The sequence below is a fragment of the Myxine glutinosa genome, chromosome 1 (assembly GCF_964187855.1).
Source record: "Myxine glutinosa chromosome 1, kmMyxGlut1.1, whole genome shotgun sequence".
Taxonomy (NCBI): domain Eukaryota; kingdom Metazoa; phylum Chordata; class Myxini; order Myxiniformes; family Myxinidae; genus Myxine; species Myxine glutinosa.
The window spans coordinates 431,357,567-431,380,946 of NC_136261.1; the positions used below are offsets into that span (position 1 = coordinate 431,357,567).

General features: G+C 50.2%; 1 protein-coding gene across 3 annotated transcripts in view; it reads right to left on the bottom strand.

Moving 5' to 3' along the window:
• The window catches only part of LOC137413746 (uncharacterized), a 139,083-nt gene that overhangs the window by 72,602 nt on the left and 43,101 nt on the right, over positions 1-23,380 (bottom strand). For all 3 annotated transcript variants that reach the window (XR_013621958.1, XM_078770685.1, XM_078770684.1), the window contains one exon: positions 4,288-4,720. Coding sequence is in view for 1 of the 3 variants with exons in the window: in XM_078770684.1 (XP_078626810.1) it covers positions 4,288-4,383 (96 nt within the window). In the remaining 2 variants the exon portion in view is untranslated. The remainder of the gene's footprint in view (positions 1-4,287; positions 4,721-23,380) is intronic.

The following is a 23,380-nucleotide window of genomic DNA, read 5'->3' on the forward strand; positions in this document are numbered from 1 at the left end:
GATAAAGATAGCAACCCCACCTCCATGACGAGGCTCAGGTCTATCATACCGGAGGAGGGAGTAACCCGGGAGAGATACTAAGGAATCAGAGACATCATGAAGGAAGAAACTTTCTGTTAAGCATATCACATCTGGTTTGTCAGACGCAACCTGTATGAAGCTCTTACAGGAGCATTGATTCTGTATAAAAATAAAAATAAAAATTTTATTTATTTATTCCACCCAAGCTCAGCACGCACCACCTTACGCACCTGCAGTTAGACCACCTTTCACATCATGCATTCGCTCCAGCTTACACAGTTTCACCTCGTCGTGGTTCGCTTTGATCTGTCATATCCTCTCCACCTGCACCTGCCATGTGTTATCCCGATCTTTACACATTGTTTTTACACATTTCATGATCTCCTACTTAACATTCTTTGCCCTCTCGCTTGTCTCTAATCATTCTTCTTTGCCTTTATCCATTCCATTTCATTTTATCTCACCTGGAACGAAGTTTATGGGAGCTTATGCGATGGCGCATCATCCGTCCTTTAGTCCGTAAACACTTGCAACTTCTTCTCCGAAACCGCTGAACAGATAGTGACCAAACTTGGCACAAATTATATTTGTTATGTTGTGACTGAAGTTTGTTCACGGCATTAAAAACAAATCTGGGTATTAGGGGGTTTAGCAGGGTCAAAGTGGATACAGGTTTGACCCCCCAAAATAGGAATTTCCTTTTTCCTCTGAAACTACACACACTATTTAGATGAAACTTCCCCACAACCTTCATCATCCGTGTTGTACCAATGTTTGTTCAAGGCATTCGAAAAATTTAGGTCTGAGGTGGTACACGGGTTTGGGGGAGGGAGTGGGTGGTGGAGGGTGGGTTCCCACCCAAAATAGGTATTTGTTTGTTTGTTTAAAGCCTTATGATTATGTTGGTATGACTCACCTTTCCCCATACTGCCTCAAGCGTTGCGGCTATCTCATTCCCATAGCCTTCATATCAGCCTTTACCTCTGACTGCTCCACATGCATATCATGCCTTATGTCAGCCACCTTGTCCCTCTTCCATTTTCACCTTCATCTGTGCCATTAGTTGAATAATCAACAACATCACCTGGTCGCTGCCAGACTGTGATGGCAACGGCGACCCACTATTCCGTGCCATTAGCGCTGCCTTTTCCAGTGGCTGGTTAGAGGGGGAGGGGGGGAGGTTAGAGAGAGGAGGAGAGGGTTTGATCCTGATCACTATTGGCACCTCTACTGCAGCACCTCCTGGTCCCTCTCCCACAATGTTACATTGATATGCAGCTTCCTGGGAGATTAGATCCCATTTCCTCCTCAAGTTAAACCACCAGGTCCTGGTCACCATGGCTTGATGTAGCTGTATAATTATTTGAAGTACAATTTCACCCCATGCTCCTTACAATTTTTGGGGCACCGCGATAGCGTCCCAGATTCGATTCTCACTCCTGACATAAATTGTTCCGGAAGCAGGGTTCTCGCCATTTCACAAACGTGTTTCCTTTTGGTGCCAAACGATTTGGCGGTGCCCATTGGGGTACGTACTCTCAATGCACATCCATATTTATTGTCACGCAACTCCGATTAACACCAGAGTTGCGGATGCCGATCACGAAGGCTTTAACTCCCAAGGCGAAAACTCAATGGCGGATTCCAAAATCAAAAGCCGCAAGCGCGCAGGATGGAGGGGAACGACGAGAGCACTGCAGCCTTAACTGTGAAAATCAACCACCCGGGAAAACAGTGTTCAGGAATATGTACAGAAAATAATATAAGGGTTTATTGGGAAAAGCAAGGACAGGAAAAGCACGCGCCGGTAATCTAATGCCTAAGATCCCACACACACACAGATATCGAATACAAGATGAGGGGATCTGAATTAAAGAAAAGAACACATCATGTAAAATGTATACGCAGAGCTCGGCTTAACTGTCTTTGTCGTCTCTTCTTGCAACACGGCCCCGCTCGGCCACCACCAGGCCTTCTCTGACCGCCTCCGAGCACCACAGCAATGCAAAGGCCCGAGCCAATGCCCACTCCGTTCGCACACGAGGCCCAAAGAAGGACAGCAAGCTCCACTCGGGCTCTGAACTCGTCTCAGGATCTCCGATCTGAACTGCGACTCGTGCGCACCTCGTCTCTCAACTCGGGATCAGATCTCTCCTCTCTTCTCGACTCAGGAATGGAACTCTCTGACATGGTGTCCGACCCTCCGTTAATATCTCCGGCCGGTGACATCAGCATTGGCGCACTCCCAACCAATCAGAGCCTCCACCGACTCGCCGGCTCGCCCAGGGGCACGCCCACTGCGCCACTCTCACTCCTGTCCACTTTTCCATGGTCATAGCATGTGCTATGTGAGGTGGATAGGCCTCTTGGAGGTGTAAATGGTGGCGGCCATTATCGGTGGTGTCCTGGCCCGATTTCTTCCTAAGTCCTGTCAGGGGGGAAGGGCGTTATTAATGTTGTACTAAGGGATCCTAACCAAGTGTCTATGTGGTCTGCAGTGCCAAAAGGGACAAAGGTTTGGCTAACCAGGTGAGACACACAAGGGCTCTACTCATTAATCCCTACACTACTTAACACACGAATCTCCTCGTAGATTCACAAGTATACATCTTAACCCGACAAACGCCTATACATGAACTTATTACAAGGTAGTTTTCCTTACCGCAACACATGAAGCATGGTACCTACTCAAATCTATTCTGCTCTATATATCACTACCCAAATTCATAACAATATTTTTTTGACATATCACCTGCAACAAAGACTTTCAGGTTACTCGCGGTGGGGCCTACACAAAGGAAAGTACAGATATTCGACGTCTATTGACATTCCTCTTGAATTGAGCAAGCTTGAGATCGAGGGGAAAGCAGAATGCAGGTAAGCTGTTCCAGAGTAATGCCTTGTGGGGAAAAATAAAAAGAAGAATACCTTATCGTCTTACTCCTTGGGACAGATATAGTGTATGGATGGGAAAAAGACGTTTTGAGTGACTGAAAGAATGCTCGGGTGGAACAACCTGATAGACCCTCAGAGCACCCTCCGTGGAAATATCTGCAGCAACAAAGTGGCGGATTGAGAGAGGTTCCATGGATGATGCCAACTCCTGTCCCACCAGAATGGCAGCACGCTGCTGGATTCTGTCAAGAAGAGAAAGGTGACAGGCCGGCGCACCAGCCCAAATATGGCAATGATACTCCATGACAGGACGTACAGTGGCCTTGTATAGATGGAGCATAGCAGCTTCAGAAAGGTATCGCCGAGCACGAAATAAGCTGCCAAGGTGCTGTAATGTGCCTTCAGCGCTACCAGGGATGTACTTTTCTCAGCTGAGGTTTGAGCTGATATCCAATTCACTCCAACAGATAACAGGGAGTTCCTGCAAAGGTGAAGAATCCAAAGACAGGGTCGGAAAACAAGGTGATCTTGAAGGAGAAAAACAGACAAGTGGGTCATTTTTGGTTGAGAGCAACAAGCCAGTCTTTTCCCCAGTTCATCACACTCTCTAGGTCCTGATTGAGAGTGGTACTTGCATGGTCACAGGTAGGGGCATCGAGGGGAAGTCTCAGCGAGGGGGTGGGAGTCACTGCCTCGGGGCCTGAGCTTCTCCTATAATGTTTTTTAAACAGTACAGTGAAACCAAACTCATCGGCTGATCCTCATTTCATCATCGTTACGTTTAAACCCAGAAGTTGATTTTGCTTTTTCTTGCCGGAAACAAAACAACATTTGCTGCTGTTAATAGTACAGTTTCAAACTTTGCAGAAAATGGTTATTAACCAGAAATGAGCGTTACAAAGAAATGCGTTTGTATCCGCTTTGTCCAAAAATTATCAATCATCTTCTCACGTTTTCAGCTTCTTCTCATGTTAGGGAGAAATAGTGTTCAATAGTCGAGTGTGCGAATTGACTCGATCGGTCCGAACCTCCATTTTTTTTAATGCCGTGAACAAACTTGAGTTCCAACACAGAAAATATAATCTTAGCCAAGTTTGGTTACAATCCCATCAACAGTTTTGGAGAAGAGGTTGCAGGTTTTCGGACGGACTGACGACGCGCCATCCCATTAGCTCCCTGGAAATATTTTCCAGTTGAGTTAAAAAGTACGTATATCGTTACCTTGTACCCCATATCAAAAACCCATTCATATTAGACAATACAAAGCTGTACCAATAGAGATTATACAAGTTATAAGAATACAAAAAAAACAATGGTAGAAGATCAAGAAATTTGTTGACATGCGATGTCGTATTAAAAAAAGTCACATACCAGACGTGGGTCTTGATGCTTCATACTGAGAGCGGAGGCTGCAGACATCAATGAACCCGATTCCAGAGAAACCAGAAACGTTGTCCCGGTGCACATTTTGGGATTCGAAAATCATTTCACAGAAACTGGAAAGTCCCCGAATAACATTCTCCAAGTTGACGAAAATGCTTCCCAAAAGAGAAGAACCAGCAATCTGAAAATCTTGCGGCTTCGAAAAAGAATTCATAAATTTACAGAAGTCAGCATACATTGCAAATTGTAATTTCTCTTTGGAGAGAGAGAGGATCTCGGTCCGCAATGGTTCCGACTCAGTACAAGCCCAAATAACCTTCCAATTCTCAATTCCAAGCTTATCGATCACTGCTTGGGCTGTTTCTGCTCTCAGGCCTTGGGACTTGAGCCATTCGAAGAAGCTCTCCATTTCAAGGATGACCTGCCAAGGATACAATGCTTATGTTAATCACAGAAAAGTTATACATGTTATTTTCTTTACTCTGTTTGGAATTTTTGAGAGTTATTTCCGTTGACAATCCAATCAATTATTATCCAATAAATGCGGGCTTTTACATAGTTTGTTCACCCGCTGTGTCCCATTTTGTAAGTTTTCTTATCAATCAGCATCTAATGCATGTGAGTTTTTATATACAGAGACAAAAATAAACCCAGAGTAAACTAGGAGTCCATTCCGCTCATTATGCTGCGCCACAGCAACACCAGACAAAGTTTATCTGTCAAAACGATGCAATTTCATTTGGGGAATGAGGGGAGGAATGTGCACGAGACGATGTGGCACAACCAAGGATATCACAAGCGCGTCAAATACAAATGGGGAAATACAATTCTTTTCATTGTTTCAATAAAAAAAGAGAAAAAGCAATCTTTTGTGTTATTTTTTCCAGAGGTGGGTGGGGGCGGTGTGGGAAGGGATAGGTTTGGGCGATGGCTGTTCTTGGATGACAAACACACAACATCAACTACACAACACCTCTTGACGAGACCTCCCACAGACACGTCACTCCACTTCACTCAGATGCACACAATCACCCAATCCCTACTCAAGTCACAAACGTCTTGCCAATATTCCGATACTCTTCTATCTCTAAAGCTTCCAGGTACCTATTTAATCATAATTTAAACTTATCTATTGGTTTTGTTGTCACTGCCTTTCTCGGAGACAATACCATGCATTGACTACTCTCTGAGTGAAAGAGCGATATAGTCAGGCAGCTTAGGACCGGATTTGAGATGCATATGGACGTTCTGGACAAAAGCGCCAATTTTTCCCCGCATGCTACCCATTACCTTAGCTTTCCATTTTTGATAGGAACCACTTCCTCCAAATTCATTATGGCGGCCATCTTGGAGTTTCATGACAGCCGCCACGTAAAAACCTATATCTACCAATATCTCTGCTTCTAAGCCACTTAGGATCACAATCTTGGTGTCTAAACATACTGTTACAGATTTGGGAACCCCCCCCGCCCCTTCACTTGTAAATATCCCCCTTTGTAATATAATCCCCTTTTATTAATTATTAAATATCGCACCCTAGGCCATCGCAACACGCAGCCAATCTTAGAATCATCTTGCTAATTATTTCCTATTGTATGTTTAATTAAGGCTCTGTATCCACTAGATTGACACCACGTTGCATTAACAAATAAGGATAGCTCCCCTTCAATGATTCCATACCCCAGCAAACTCTCTCTCTCTCTCTATCTCTGCAAAGCAGCTCGATAAGCATGGGGTGCGCGCCCTCTCAACTGGCCTGGGTTTGAAAGCTGCGTTCGCCACCATTTTGAACATGTGCTCCGTGCTCTGTTTGGACAAGAAGGGTGGGGTCGCCGAGAAGAGGCGTGACCGTGGCTCGCCACGAGGGCGGAGCTGTTCAGCTCCATTGCCAAATAAGGCTACCAACAGAGCACGGGGGCGGGACCTAGAGTCCCTGTATATAGAGAGTTGTGTCAACTCAAATTTGGACGCCATTTTGTGTCTAAGTGTGTCGGATTAGATATACATGTACATTCGCGATATGGGGTGATATATTCTAAACCTGCTAAAAAAAAAATTACTACACATATTTAGTCTTATTACATACAGGTGATATTTGTTTTGTCAAAAACTCAGCTATTGCCGTGAAAAAGAGCTGTGTGGTGATATTAAAAGTGGTATGGCAATGCATATTACAAGCCAACACTGCATATAAGAGCTAACATTATAAGTAAGACAAACCAATGCTGTCGTTCTCTGAATTTTAATAACTTTTAGAAAGGAGTGTGGGCATATCCGATATTTTTTAAAGGGTGCCGAGAGCAATTCCGGTGTAGGACTTCCAGCCGACATATAGTCTAACACACTTAAAACAAATTCTGTACGTGGTATTGCCATATTTCTATAGTGTACAACTTTAGTTTTATCGACATTTATATTCAATTTCCATTGTAATGATTTAACAAGCTGCAAGTCAGCTTCTGTCTCTGACATAAGGAAAACGTCATCGGCATCTAGTAAGATTGAAACGTTCATTTATTACTACACCCTTGCCCAGAACTCTGATGGATATTGCCTGATCGATTAATATGTTTCATAGCTGGCGACTTAATTAACACTTAATTTTCGACTGCACCAAGCCGTAATTAAACAGAGAAAAAACTTTAAAAAATACCTGCAGTGTGCACGGTTCGTCTAGTCGAACAGATATGGAAAAGCACAGATAAGACGTCGTATTCACCATAACTTGTTTAATTTCACCAGGAACATGATGAGGCCAACACAGTAAACATTCAGTACAAAACTTGGTTCATACATTCAGTACAGAACATGATTCATACATTCAGACCGTAAGAAAACTCTGCCCGTAATACAACACTCTGACCAGACCAACACTTCATTCCACTACTTTCACTCCTCACAAGTGAGACTCATCACTACTCTGTTCACTCCTCACAAGTGAGACACCATCACTACTCCGTTCACTCCTCACAAGTGAAACTCATCACTACTCCAACAAGTGAAGACTTGAATATGACTACAGACGGAGAGACTGCTCACGATACGGCGAGAAGAGACCTCATCTGTCTTCTGCGATGAGTGCAAGAGATTGAGCAGGGTTCTTCCCACGGAAATGCATTTTTGGTCAGCTCCTTGAAGATTATAAACAAACACAAATCACTTCCCTTTAAAAGGGTTTTCAACGGACAGACAACCAAAAAAAAACCGAGCAGATAGAATTGCTTTTGAACATCGATCATCAAGTGGCGTGGGCCTACCTGGCAGAGTCTCGAGGAGTCGATCGCTTTCCAGCTCTTTCGTCTGACTTTCGCTTCCCAAATTTGTCTTCTGACTATCACTTGGAAATCTATACATCTTATATTTCCCAGATTGGTTTGAACAACCAAAAGCAGAACAACCAGTCATTTTGTTTGGCAATAAACAACATTCCCGTACCAAGCTGACGTTCACGCACGGTGAAGTTAGACACAAAATGGCGCCACGAAATCACGTGACCAGAAATCTCGGGTCAGCGCATGGCGCAACTCTCTTTATACAGGGACACTAGCGGGACCCAAACGGCCGAGGGCGTGTCACGACCCCGCTTAAGATATGCGTTTTGAGGATCGCGCAAAGAGAGAAGGGTTGAGACCAGCAGAGGCGACGTGAGCGCAGCAAAAAGAGATTGTGCCTTGCCTGCGAGGGGAAATCCCAGTATTATTCCCAGAGAGAGAGAGAGAGAGAGAGTCGTGGTGTCGACGCAACCACATTCGTTCCAGCGGTTGTCGGGTTCGCTCCAAACCAACGGCGCGAGGTCGGAACGGAACCTCGACGGCTGAACGAGCCGAACCAGCCGCTTTTGCTAGCTGAACGGACCTTCTCCTGCCATTCCTGTCATCATTCCCATGTGAGTCTGTCTTTGTTTGTTCTGTCCTGGGTATAAGTAAGACTGTATAGATAAGGCTGCCCTGTGTCTTTTTACATCCATCTATCTTTGTACAGCTTTGATCTTTCTTTTCCTCTGGTGTTTGTTGTAATAAATGTGTGTTCCTTCTCCAAGCTTTGGTTTCATTTTCATCCAGTTGCTTTAGTCTTTTCTTTCCATTGGTCTACGTGGCACGATTAAAACAGCTATAATCGGGTTAGTCATTGTTAACGGCCTGGGTCGTGACTCGCTTCGCTCGGCGTGTCCATTACCGTTGCGACTCGGGCGGGGCTGTCTCCTCGCTGGTTGGGAGGTCACGGTAAGCAGGTATTCGGGGGGTCTTTTTTTTGGACCTCTGGCCCGATTACCCTGGTCATGGCTGACCACCAGTGACGTCACAGACCCTCAGGATCGGCGATGGCCAGTATAAAGGACAAGGGGTTAACCCCCTTTGGCAAGGGGAGCGCCATCATCCCAGATCCATAGCAATACATTTTCTGGGACAAGCAATACAACTATACAACTATACCATTTAGAAAAGCAACAGACGTTTTTTATTAACACAAAAAATAAACTGAACATAAAACTTGAAAAAAAGATAAAAAGGAATACTGTTAATGTACCATAGTCACTGAAAATACTGCCAAAAATAAATAATGTATTCGGAGGAAGTGGTTCCTACCAAAAATGGAAAGCTAAAGCTATGGGCAGCATGTGTGGAAAATTTAGCGCTTTTGTCCAGAACATAGACATCCATTTGCTTAGCTGCCTGACTATTACCTGACGACTGTATTAACTCTTCTTTTCTTTACTAGGCTACGGCCCCTGGTCCTGTCACTATCTCTGCTGAATAATTATTCTGCACTTATTTTGTCTATACCCTTCATTATCTTAAACATATATCATATCCCATCATAACCGCCTCCTTTCTAATGCATGTTACAAGAAGTAGCATTCTTGGGGAAAATGCCAGGGGCATAGAAAGGGCACCTTCATAAGGTATGTGATATGTGCCAAAGTATAGAAAAGAAGGGACATTCCAGAGCTTGTAGAAAATGCCAAACAGAAAATAAGGGACATTCAAAAACTTTCGTGTGCATGCTGGACTACTCATGTTCTTAGGAGGAAGCAAGGAATGCTCTAGAAAAGTTGATATAAAAGGGGCACCCTAGATCTTGCAAATAAAATACATTAACTTCTTCTTGTGTAAAGGTATTGTGTTTTTGTGTGGTCATGAGGTTTGGAAATGAACTGTGATCGAGTTATTATTGTGATGTGTTTGGAAATGGGGATTTCATATGAAAGCAGGCCTTTTTGGTAACATCTTCTATGGAAATATGTGGTGGAGAATTCGAATGGCGCCTCTTTATTGGCCTAATGGATGAGGCATCAGACTTCCAAGCTGGGGATTGTGGGTTCAAGTCCCATTTGGTTTGAATAATTTTTTTCTTCTTTCTTTTTCAAATCTTTTATATAGACTATAGTCTTGAATAAAGTCTTGTATGATGAACAAAATGCAGTTTTTAGCTGCGATGAGCAGCTCTATGAGGACCGCATTGTTGTTGGGTGCCTTTTTGAACAGCGCATGCGCATACACTCAGACGTGCGTTGGTATGAGGTAGGAACATTGCGGACTAAAGTCGCTATTTGTTTGAAGAAACCAGAATAAATTTAACAACAAAGACAACATGAAAGTTTTCATATCAATCTCGTTTCACAAAACTTGACACAAATTAGGTGTAATTATTGAATAGCGCATGCGCATACACTCGGACGTGCGTTGGTATGAGGTAAGAACATCGCAGACTAAAATCGCGATTTGTTTGAAGAAACCAGAATAAATTTAACAACAAAGACAACATGAAAGTTTTCATATCAATCTCGTTTCACAAAACTTGACACAAATTAGGTGTAATTAACATATATATACGTGAAAACAATTCGCACAGGAGCCGAGCCTCGGGGATGCTTCGTCCACCAGCAGAATCCCAGCACATGCAGGTACACAAAAGAAATAGACTTTCAGCGGATTGAGAAATACCAAAGAAGCGACCACAGTGTGAAACCTGGAATATGGAATAATTTTTTTCCTCTTTATTTTTCAAGTATTTTACATCATCTTCTTCTCTGTTCTCATTCGTTTATTCATTCTTATTCGTTCGTTCGTTCTTCGACCACGTGTTTCTCCCCCATTTCCCCAGATAGTTTTCACTCATTAACCTTCAATGTTTACACTTTCCCCTGAAGTTATGTATTCCGTCATATTTTATAACACCTTTTTCTTCTTCTTCTTTAAAAGGCTGCTTTCGACTTGCTCACCAAATCAATTCATCCCAAAAAAAATATCCATCTCCTATAGTGCCTTTTTTCTACATTCCCTAAACTCTCCTGCACTCCATCCTCCATCCAGCGTCCTTAAACGTATTTTTAACTCGAAGGTCACAAGAAACTCATTTTGCAATAAATGTTCGTTTCCCATAAATCGTACACTTTCAAAAATCCAATCTCACCCCTCCCCTCCAAATCTTCCCCATAACCCCTCCCCTCCAAATCTTCCCCATCACCCCTCCCCTCCAAATCTTCCCCATCACCCATCCCTTTCAAATCTCCCCCCTTGCCCCCTCCCTCCTAAACTACCCCCTCACCCCTCCCCGCCAAGACGCCCCCTCGCCCCTCCCCTCCTAGACTCCTGCCTCACCCCTCCCCTCCAAATCTCCCCCATATCCCATCCCTTTCAAATCCCTCCCCTTGTCCCTTCCCTCCCAAACTCCCCCCTCACCCCTCCCCTCCAAATCTCCCCACCCTCATTGCTTCTCAATTTCCCCCCTCTCACTCCCCCTCCTCAAAGCGTCCTCCCCGCTTCTTCCCCCTTCAAACTCTCACCTCCATCTCCCCCAACCTTCTGCCTCGCTCTTCCCCCTCCTCAAATAACACCTCATTGTGGCTCACCCAATCACCATCAAACCTTTTGTCCACCCCATCCTTCCCTTTCTCCGAGCTATTCTGAAATCTCTGACACACCTTCAACAGCTCTCCCTACCTCTTCCACCTCTTCCACATCTTACCCTACCCCTCCTCCCCCCTGTTCTGTATCTGATGCTCCCCCTTCCTCTTCATTAACGGTATGGACCTCAAACATCCGGGGCCTTCGTTCAAACTTAACTGATCTCTCCATACAGGTTGCTTCTGTCAAACCAGACGTGATCTGCTTAACAGAAACTTTCCTCCTTTATGATGTCTCTGATTCCATAGTATCTCTCCCGGGCTACTCCCTCCTCCGGTATGATAGACCTGAGCCTCGTCCTGGAGGCGGGGTTGCTATCTTTATCAAAAACTCTCTTCCTCACTCGCCCTGCACTGCACTCTCTCCACCTCACCCCCAGGAATACCTCTGGCTACGGCTTCCCCTTCGCTCCCACCTCTTGTTCATATGTGTGTTGTACCGTCCACCAAACAGTGATGACTCCATCTACATCTCGCTGTCTGATGATATGGACCAACTTCTATCTACTCATCCCAACTCTCTCTTCCTCATATGTGGTGATTTCAACTGTCATCATGCCAGTTGGCTGGGTGTGGGTACCTCTCTCACCAGCCATGGCTCTTCAGCAAAGGACTTCTGCGACTCACTGGGACTGACACAATCTGTCAATTTCCCGACCCGGATCTCAGTCAACGGAACATCTTCTCTTCTGGACTTGGTTATGACTAACTTCCCTGAAAATGTCTGCTGCTCTTCTTCTGCTCCGATCGGATCATCTGATCATGTCCTTGTTAAAGTGGACATCTCTCTGACCATCCTCAGGGAGCCTGCTCAGCGTCGACGAGTCTGGCATTTCACTCAGGCCAACTGGCACGGTCTTCAAGCAGCCATCAATCATCTGGACTGGTCTCCCATCTCTACCACCTCTGACATCAACTCATCCTGGGAATTCTTCCAAAGTAAATTGCTCTCTCTCATGCACAGATTTATCCCATCTCGTCTTCAGTTGTCATACCCTTCCTCCCGTCCATGGTACACGGAATCTTGTGGTGAGGCTGTTGCCCAGAAACAACTTGCCTTCGTCTCCTGGAAAGCAAATCCAACGGAAGGAAATCTCATTTCCTTTCACAAAGCCCGAAACAAGTGTGTGTCCACCCTCAGGAGAGCCAGGAAACAATATCTCTCCGTTCTCAAGACCGAACTCTCTTATCTGTCTCCCTCTTCCAAATCCTGGTGGCGTCTGGTCAAATCCGTTTCTGGTGTTTGTTCCCCCTCCATCCCCTCCCTTACCTCAAACGGCTACACAGCTGACTCCGCACGTGAAAAAGCTGAATGCCTCAACTCTGTGTTTGCCTCCAAATCTTGTGTCCCAAACCCATCCCTCTCTGTACCCACCATACCCAGTCGTACCCTGCTGCTTCTGGACTCCGTGTCCTTTCCTCCTGACAAGGTGGAAAAGTTTCTGTCAACCCTCGACTCTGATTCTGCAACTGGACCCGACGGCATCAGCCCACGGGTCCTAAAATCCTGCTCTGCTGCTCTATCTCACCCTCTCTCTGTTCTCTTCACCCTCTCTTTTGCTCAAGGTCAACTGCCATCTGCTTGGAAATCAGCCAACATCACCGCTTTGCACAAAAAAGGTGCAAAAACAGATCCTAGCAACTACAGACCAATCAGCCTTCTCCCAATTATCAGCAAAGTCATGGAATCCATCATTGCTTCTGATATGAAATCTTTCCACTTCTCCAATGGCTTGATCTCTGATCATCAATTTGGTTTCAGACCAGGTCACTCTACTCTGGACATGCTGCTTCTGCTGTCTCAACAATGGATGGAGGTCCTCAATGCCAAACAGGAAATTAGAGCTGTCTCCCTCGACATATCACGTGCCTTCGACACGGTCTGGCACCCCGCTCTGCTCACCAAACTCTCCTCCTTTGGTATCCATGGAAATCTCCACGCATGGCTGGCGGACTTCCTCTCTAGTCGTCGTCAACGTGTGGCCCTGAATGGGTTTCTCTCATCTCCTCTTCCTGTTCAGGCTGGAGTTCCCCAAGGCAGTGTTCTGGGCCCCGTGCTTTTTCTGGTCTTCATCAATGATCTCTCTGACTCTCTCGAAAATCCTCTCTATCTCTTTGCTGATGACTCCACTCTCTGCCGCTCCATTCCTCTTCCCTCAGATCGGCAGTCTGCTGCCTCCTCGCTCTCTGAAGACCTGGACAAAATCACAGACTGGTCAAACAAGTGGAACATGTCTTTCAATCCTGACAAATCTCACACTCTTACTATGTCTCTCCGAAAAGATCGACTGGACAACCCTCCCATCTACTTTCTCAACAATCCTCTCCAAGAAGTTCTGTCGCTCAAGATTTTGGGTCTCACTATCTGCCATGATCTTTCTTGGGAAAACCACATTTCCAAGCTGGCCTCCAAAGCCAGTCGCCGACTGGGCATCCTCCGTCGTGCGAAGTCCTTCCTCGGCACACCTGAGCTCCTCACCACATACAAGGCTTTCATCCGCAGCTCAATGGAATACTGTCTCCCCTATGGGCCAGTGCTCCTGCCTCACACCTAGCTCGGCTTCACGTTGTTGAAACCAAAGCTTTCAGAATTATTGGAATCTCCCGCGATGAAGCTATCTCTGAGGGCCTTTCACTCACTCACCGCAGGCAGGTAGGTGGTCTTTCTGTCTTCTACCGACTCCTCTCCGGCCTTGCACCCCCAGCTCTCTCTGTGCTCTGTCCCCCAAATATTCCTACAGGTCGCACAAGATCTGCCAGCAACCCTCTGATGGTTAAACTGCCGAAATCTCGGCTCTCCGCTCACCTTCACTCTTTCATTCCTCTTTTCTCCCGCCTCTGGAACAAACTCCCTCACTCCCTTCAATCCCACTCCTCCCTCCAGGTCTTTAAAACAGCTGTTCACCACCATCTCTTATCTTCCCCCATCCAAAACCTTGATCTTTTCTACCCCCGCTAATTCACCCCAGATCCACCTTGTTTGAAATTCCAACTTCTTTCCTGGAAGTCCTGGCAGTGTCCATATGTATTATACCTCTCCCACTGCCCCCTTCCCACGCCCCCCCCCCCCAAAGCCCTCACCCTCTCTCAGATCTCTCGATGTCTCCATGTCTCTCGGTCCCTGCTCTCAAATGTTGTGTTTGTGTCCTTCCCCCTCTCTCCCCATCTTGTCTACCGCTCCCTATGTTATGTTTTATGTGTCGGTTTGTCTTTCTGTGTGATTAATGTTCGCTCTTTCACGAGCCTCGATCTTGTATACAAAAAAAAAAAAAAAAAAAAAAAAAAAAAATCTTGAATAAAGTCTTGCATGATCAACAAAATACAGTTTGTTCATATTTAAAACGTATCAATTCTGAAACCTGATTTTCAGCATCATTACGAGTCATGTCCACAGTGCTATTGTGCCAAATTTTAAGGTACCAAAGCCATGCAAAAATGCGTCGGCCGTGACATCACCAGATCTTATCTACGTCACATCAAATTTGAACACGACACGAACCATTTGAGCTCCCAAAATGAGTGATAAAATGAAATATGTACCTTTTACCATGATAAATAAATGACATGCCAATTTTAACACACACACACACACACACACACACACACACACACACACACACACACACACACACACACACCAAAATCCCCTTTTTAATAAAAAAGTCACCCCGTTTCCTTTTTTTCAACAAAACTGTGTATTTTAAGAAACAGTGAAGGTTATTTAGTTATTTTGTCCAATGTGGGAAGGGCTTGTGGTATTGTCTACAGGTATGCACACTCACCTTTAAGCTGTCTCGTCTGGGCCCAGGGATGCACGTTAAGCTGGCTGTCCAGTCTGTTAGCATTACTTATTGGGGAAAATGCCAGGGACATAGAAAAGGTCCCTTTATATGGTATGTGCCATGTGGCAAACTATAGAAAAGGCCACTTTATATGGTATGTGCCATGTGGCAAACTCTAGAAAAGGCCCCTTTATATGGTATGTGCCATGTGGCAAACTATAGAAAAGAAGTGACATTCTTGGGAAAAATGCCAATTTGATTCACACAGCTGCATGAAGAAGTAAATGCGTTTCATTTGCCAAATGTAGGGCCCTTTATATGAACTTTTATAGAGCATTACTTGGTTCTTCCTATGGAACTTAGTTCTTATTGTTGGAACTTGGAAGTTATTGACATTCCCCCTCCCCTCTGATTTCAAACGCACATACCATATAAAGGCCTTTTCTATGCCCCTGGCATTTCCTCCAATGTATATATAAATATACATGAAGTGAATTGGTTGAAAATTGATGATTTATGTCACGTGACCTAAGACCTGTTTCCCTCAGAAACAACCCACTTCCAGTTTCGCACCCCCCTGATGCAGTGCCCCCTGTTCCCAGGAGGCTGGCACTCATTTTTACGACTTCAAAAGGATGACAACCTGAGTCAATCCACCTGGTGTTATTTTAATGGCGTGACCCTAACATCTTAAAGCAGCCACATTAAACATGAAGCCAACACCAGGATTAGTTTCACAGGTAACGAAGTAGAACGACACTCGGTATCGCACAAACCTCCACCAGGATAAACAGGTAACGTTTTGTATCCACTGATAGACCGGATCTGGATTCGGACCTGAACCTAAATCGAATCAGCTTCTTCTTCTTCACACGCACCCATCTCATCCCCCGAGTTTCGTCATAATCCATCCACATCGATTTGTCATATCGTACTGTAGCGGCTACCGCTGGGTTTTCACAATCGCCTTGCACCTATCAAGGACGCTGAGCGATCACCATGCCGGGCTCGTCCAGGACGCCCGGGCAGGCCCGCACTCAACTTGCCAGGCCTCGGTCGGGACGCCCGGGCATGCCCAGGCAGGCTCGCCCTCAACTTGCCAGGCCGCAGCCAGGACGCTGGGCCACGCCCCCTCTCGCCTTTCCTGGGCAAACGCTCCGGGATAATATGTATATATGTATATTGCTGCCCGATAAACGGGCTTTTCAGAGTGCCTGAGTGTTTGGTTTGATTAAAGCAACTCGGATGAATTCCAGCTTTTTGTCACGTCCATTCTTCCGATCGACGTGGGAGCCCCAGCTCCTTCATTGGTGACCTACCGACATGGACACGGCAGTCGCCCTTAAACTGCCTACCTTCTGGGAGGCTCACGCGGCGGTTTGGTTCGCACAGGCGGATTCCCTGTTCGCCCTGCGAGGCATCACGGCCGACGACACCCGCTTCCACCATGTGGTAGCAGCGCTCGGTTCGGCCACCGCGGCCCGCACCCTGAGCCTCCTCGAGAGCCCGCCAGCCGCTGACAAATACGGCGCGATTAAGAAGCTTCTCCTCGACGCTTTCGTCCTCCCATCGGCGGAACGCGCACGGCGCCTGCCCGACCTGCCCGAGCTCGGCGACACGCGCCCTTCCGAGCGAATGGACTACATGCTTTCACTGCTCGGCGAGCACTCTCCGGCATTCCTGTTCCGGGAGCTGTTCCTCCGTCAGCTGCCTAACCCAGTACGCCTCGCCCTGGCAAGCACGACGATCACAGATCCCCGAGCCCTTGCCAGAGAAGCCAACAAGATCTCCGCCACAGGACAGCGCATCGCAGCGGCGACATCGGACCCACCGCCGTCCGACGCAACACCCATGGCGCCCGAGCACCCGGCACGGTCGACGACCGAACTGCCGACGCAATTGGCGGCCGCTACACCGAGCCGACCACCTCCAGCACGACGACCAGGGCCTCCACCTGACCAAGCGTGGTGTTACTATCATGCCAGGTTCGGACAGAAGGCCCGGACATGCCGATCCCCGTGCACCTTCGGCAGGCCGGGAAACGGCCGGGCCGGCATTCATTACCAGCCATGAGCGCCGGCCACACGGGCAACTTACTGTTCATCACGGATAAAGCGTCTGGACGGCGCTTCCTGTGCGACACCGGCGCCCAACTGAGCGTCATACCCGCCTCTGACCAGGACAGGCAATCCGCGGTTTGCGGCCCCTCCTTGGTTGCGGCCAACGGATCGACCATCCGCACCTTCGGCCCACGCAACGTCACCCTCTGCTTCGGCGGCCAATGCTTTGCTTGGACATTTGTAACCGCAAACGTGCCCATGGCTCTGCTAGGCGCCAACTTCCTCTGCGCACACGGACTGCTGGTGGATGTCCAACGGCGTCGTTTAATCAACGCCGAAACCTTCAGCACCCTGGTATGCACATTGAGCAGCTCCGCGCCGACCGAGCTGGCATGCGCCGTCCCGGCGGCGAACGAGTTTGCTCGCCTGCTGACGGAGTTCCCGGCCCTCACGCGGCCGACGTTTTCGGCCGTCGCAGTACGGCATGGGATCGAGCACCACATACCAACCACGGGCCCGCCGGTCTACGCCAGGGCCCGCCGCCTCGACCCAGCCAAGCTCGCTGTGGCGAAGGCCGAATTCGACGCGTTGGAGCACCTCGGCATCGTGCGACGCTCCGATAGCGCGTGGGCCTCGCCACTGCACATCGTGCCAAAGCCAGGGGGTGGATGGCGCCCGTGTGGCGACTACCGCCGTCTCAATGACGCTACCACCCCCGACAGGTACCCGATCCCGCATATCCAAGACTTCTCCGCCCGTCTGGCGGGACGGGTCATTATTTCGAAAATTGATCTCATACGGGGATATCACCAGGTACCTGTCAGGGCGGCCGACGTCCCTAAAACGGCAGTCATCACGCCGTTCGGCTTATTCAAATTCTTGCGGATGCCGTTTGGTCTCAAGAACGCAGCTCAGGCGTTCCAGCGCTTGATGGACGGCGTGCTGCGTGACCTGCCGTTCCTTTTCGATTACCTGGACGACATCCTCATCGCCAGCACGTCCCGGGCCGAGCACCTCCTCCACCTCCGAACACTGTTCGGGCGCCTCAGCGAGCACGGCCTCATCGTCAACCCGGCCAAATGCCACTTCGGCACGACGGCCGTTGATTTTTTGGGCCACCACATCACCAAGAACGGGGCCGTGCCGCTGCCAACCAAGGTCGAGGCCATCACCACGTTCCCGCGTCCCCGCACCATAAAGGCCCTGCAGGAATTCCTGGGAATGGTGAATTTTTATCACCGCTTCGTGCCCCGCGCTGCTCAACTCATGCGGCCCCTCTACGAAGCCCTCCGGGGCAAGCCGGCCAAGCACGACATCGCCTGGTCCGCAGCAATGGATGCGGCCTTCCAAAGCTCAAAGCGGGCCCTCGCCGACGCAACACTGCTCGCTCACCCGGTGCTCAACGCTCCCATCGCCCTCACCACGGATGCCGCCGACTACGCGGTGGGCGCCGTACATGACCAATGGGTGAACGGGGTTTGGCAGCCACTCGCTTTTTTCAGCCGGCAGCTCCGGCCGAACGAGCTCAAATACAGCACGTTTGACCGGGAGCTCCTCGGTCTACACCTGGCCGTCCGCCATTTCCGCCACCTCCTGGAGGGCCGACCTTTCACGGCGTTCGTCGACCACAAGCCGTTGGTTTACGCCATGGCCAAGGTCACAGAGCCGTGGTCGGCCCGCCAACAGCGCCACCTCTCCGCCGTGTCGGAGTTTACCACGGACGTCCGGCACGTCGCCGGCAAAAACAACGCCGTGGCCGACTGTCTTTCCCGGGCCAGCGCGAACGCGGTCCACCTGGGCGTGGACTTTGCGCTTATGGCAGCGGACCAAACCACCGACACCACAGTGCAAGCCCTCCAGGCGGCGGACACGGGCCTCTGCCTGGCCGACATCCCCTTCGCGGACACTGTCCTGCTCTGCGACATCTCCCAAGACCAGCCTCGCCACATCGTGCCCGTCACCTGGCAACGCCGCATCTTCGCCTCCCTCCACGGCCTTTCCCACCCGGGCCGGAAAGCTTCCCAGAAGCTGGTGTCGGCGTGATTCATCTGGCACGGCCTTCGTCGGGACGTCCGCGATTGGACCAGCACCTGCACGGCCTGCCAACGGGCCAAGGTCCACCGACACACCCAGGCCCCGCTGGCACCTTTCACCGTGCCCGAACGACGTTTCGACCACGTCAACGTGGATCTGGTGGGCCCCCTCCCCCCGTCAAGGGGGTTCACACACCTGCTCACCATGGTGGACAGGACCACCAGGTGGCCGGAGGCCGTTCCCCTCGTCTCCACCACCACCGCCGACGTGGCGCAGGCTTTCATCGCCACCTGGGTCGCCCGCTTCGGCGCACCGGCGGACATCTCGTCAGACCGCGGACCACAGTTCACCTCCGAGCTGTGGGGCGTGGTCGCCCGCAACCTGGGGGTCAAGCTCCACCGTACTACGGCCTACCACCCCCAAGCAAACGGGTTGTGCAAGCGATTCCACCGCTCCATGAAGGCCGCGCTCATGGCCGGCCTTCAAGACGGTGGTTGGGCCGACCGGCTGCCGTGGGTCCTTTTGGGCCTCCACACGGCCCCCAAGGAGGACCTCCAGGCATCCACCGCCGAGCTTGTCTATGGCCAGGCGCTACGCGTCCCGGGCGAATTCGTGCCCGACGCTACCAGTCCCTGGTCCGCAGCTCACCAGCGCTCGGACCTCCAGGATGCCGCCCGACGGTTTGCCCCCGTGCCAACATCCCACCACGGTGACCCCCAGTCCTACGTCCCCCCAGCACTTCGCACAGCGGAGTATGTTTTTGTGCGTCACGACGCACATCAGGGGCCACTCCGGCCGCCGTACGACGGGCCCTTCCGGGTGCTGCGACGGGATGACAAGTCGTTCGTCATCGACATCGGCGGCAGGTCGGACCGGATTGCGGTGGACCGCTTCAAGCCGGCGCACGTGGACGTCGACCACCCACCACGGGTGGCCCTTCCACCGCGGCGAGGCCGCCCCCATCCACGGTGCCCCCCACTCGACCGCCCACCACCACACCAGACCCCCTCCCACGACCCGCCAGGGGTCGCTTCGGCTGGGTCATCAGGACCCCCCTCAAATTGACCCTGCCGGTGCAAGTCGATTCTGGGGGGACGTGTGTAGCGGCTACCGCTGGGTTTTCACAATCGCCTTGCACCTATCAAGGACGCGGAGCGATCACCATGCCGGGCTCGTCCAGGACGCCCGGGCAGGCCCACGCTCAACTTGCCAGGCCTCGGCCGGGACGCCCGGGCATGCCCGGGCATGCCCGGGCAGGCTCGCCCTCAACTTGCCAGGCCGCAGCCAGGACGCTGGGCCACGCCCCCTCTCGCCTTTCCTGGGCAAACGCTCCGGGATAATATGTATATATATTGCTGCCCGATAAACGGGCTTTTCAGAGTGCCTGAGTGTTTGGTTTGATTAAAGCAACTCGGATGAATTCCAGCTTTTTGTCGCGTCCATTCTTCCGATCGACGTGGGAGCCCCAGCTCCTTCAGTACTATGTATAATCATCATGTTCGCCCGATCTCTCTATTAATACTATGAAGAATAACTTCAAATGATCGTTTTACAGAAGAGCTTTCTCAGTATAAATAATAAAATGAGAATCTCCGAACAAACCTTTTCCTCAGAAGATCCGAACCGATCACTGTTTGTGGAAAAGGACACGGAGCGGAGCACGGAGGACAAAAGTCAAAAGGACATGGAGCCTCGCACGGAGGACAAAAGGACAGGGAGCCTCGCACGGAGGACAAAAGGACACGGAGCCTCGCACTGAGGACAAAAGGACACGGAGCCTCGCACTGAGGACAAAAGGACACGGAGCCTCGCACGGGGGCAAAAGGACACGGAGCCTCACACGGGGGGGGGGCAAAATGACACGGAGCCTCGCACGGGGGGAAAAAGGACACGGAGCCTCGCACGGACGACAAAAGGACACGGAGCCTCGCACGGACGACAAAAGGACACGGAGCCTCACACGGATGACAAAAGGACACGGAGCCTCGCACAGACGACAAAAGGACACGGAGCCGAGGACGGACGACAAAAGGCCACGGAGCTGAGGACGGAGGACAAAAGGCCACGGAGCCGAGGACTGAGGACAAAATGACACGGAGCCAAGCACGGAGGACAAAAGGTCACGGAGCCAAGCACTGAGGACAAAAGGTCACGGAGCAGAGCACGGAGGGCAAAAGGCCATGGAGCGGAGTACGGAGGACAAATGTTCATGGAGCCGAGCACTGAGGACAAAATGACATGGAGCCGAGCACAGAGGACAAAATGACACGGAGCCGAGCACGGAGGACAAAAGGCCACGGAGCCGAGCACGGAGGACAAAAGGATACGGAGCGGAGCACGGAGGACAAAAGGACACGGAGACGAGCACAGAGGACAAAAGGTCGCAGACATGAAACCAAAAAGGACATGGATCGATACGATCCGATCATGGGTATCTTCGTCACAGTTGCAGTTCAAGAATTTCAAGATCTTAGGTTTTCGTCGTTATTGAACCCTTCCTGTGCAGTGTGCACTCAAATCAAGCTTCTTCTTCTTCTTCTGCCTCCTCAGAATCACCAATCTCCACCACGTGGTCGTTGATGGCTCATTGGCCAATTGGCATCAGATGAAGAACTGAAGCCACAGATCGGCCATTTTACCACTCCCGTTCACGGCGCATGAGAATAATTACCTTTAGTTCAGTTATTTTTCAATTGTTGACTTGGCACGAAGTTTGGAGTTACACAGAACCCTTATATTGACCTTGTAGAAAACGAAAGAACATCAGAACCATTTCCAGAATGCCGCGCCCTTCGGGGTGCCACCCGCCTCTCACGCCGCTCCGCTCCTCCCCTTCCAGGACTGCCACGCCCCGATCCGTCTCGCCCCGCCTCATCCCGTCCCGCCCCGCCCCTTCCCGGCCTGCCACGCCTCGTCCCGCTCCGCCCTTTCCCGCCCCGCCTCGTTCCGCTCCTCCTCGATTGTGATCCTCGATCCGACTGTTCTTGGAAACACCGAAACCGAAATCCTGGTATACGAGCCGACACCAACGGCACATTTTTATTTTTGTTTTCTCCTTTATGACACCAGCTCAGGGGGAACAAAAATCAACAACACAGAGGATTACAATAAACACAGTTATGGATTATGTCCGATGGATTATTTGCAATAAATAATACATTAATGCAGTGCAAGAAATGACAGTTTCCCTGGGAAGGATTGGAGGTGAGGACAGAAATTTGTTGAAACATCGCATGTTGAATAGAGACCATTGTAACACCAGCATGTCCCACCCCTCCCCCTCTGCCCAACAGGACAAATAAATCTTTAGAATTACTCTGAACCGCGCACTCCACTAACAGGAGAGCAAGGCGATCTCGAGCATCCTCCCCCTCCACCCCCCCCCACCATAATTGGAGGGTAAGGCAATCTCGAACATCTCCCCTCCCCACCACCCCCCACACTCTAGGAGGGGCATAAGCCAATCTCCAGCATCTCCCCCACCCCCGAAGAGGGGGGTAAGGCGTTCTCTAGTATCCCCCCCCCCCCCGCCCTAAGACGAAGGTAAGGCAATCTCTAGCCATCTCCTCCCCACCCCAAGAGGAGGGTAAGGCAATCACCAGCATCTCCCCTCCCCCTCTCCCCACCATAAGTGGAGAGTAAGGCGATCTCCAGCATCTCCCCCACCCCCGAAAAGTGGGGGGGGGGTAGGGCGTTCTCTCGTATCCCCTCATCCCCCCCCCCCCCGCCCAAAGAGGGGGGTAACGCGATTTCTAGTATCCCCCCACCCCCGCCCTAAGAGGAGGGTAAGGCAATCTCTGGAATCTCCCCCACTGCCTCCCCCTCCCACGTCCTTCGAGGAGCGAAAGGCAATCTCAAGCGTCTCCGCCCTCACTCCCCCCCCCCCCACCCGAAGAGGAGGTAAGACGATATCTAGCATCTCCCACACTACCCCCGCCCCCCCACCCGAAGTGGAGGGTAAAGTGATCTCGAGCATCACCCCCCCCCCCCCCCACTCTAGGAGGCGGATAGGGCAATCTCGAGCATCTCCCCCCCTCCACCCCCACCCCAAGAGGAGGGTAAGGCGATCTCGAGCACCCCCCCTCCCCCACCCCAAGAGGAGGGTAAGACGATCTCAAGCATCTCCCCTCTCCCCCTTCCCCCCTCCCCACTCCAAGAGGAGGGCAAGGCGATCTCTAGTATCCCCCTCCCCCGCCATTAGAGGAGGGTAAGGCGATCTCTAGCATATCCCCCAACCCCGAAGAGGAGAGTAAGGCATTCTGTAGTATCCACCCCCCCCCCCCCCACCCTAAGAGGAG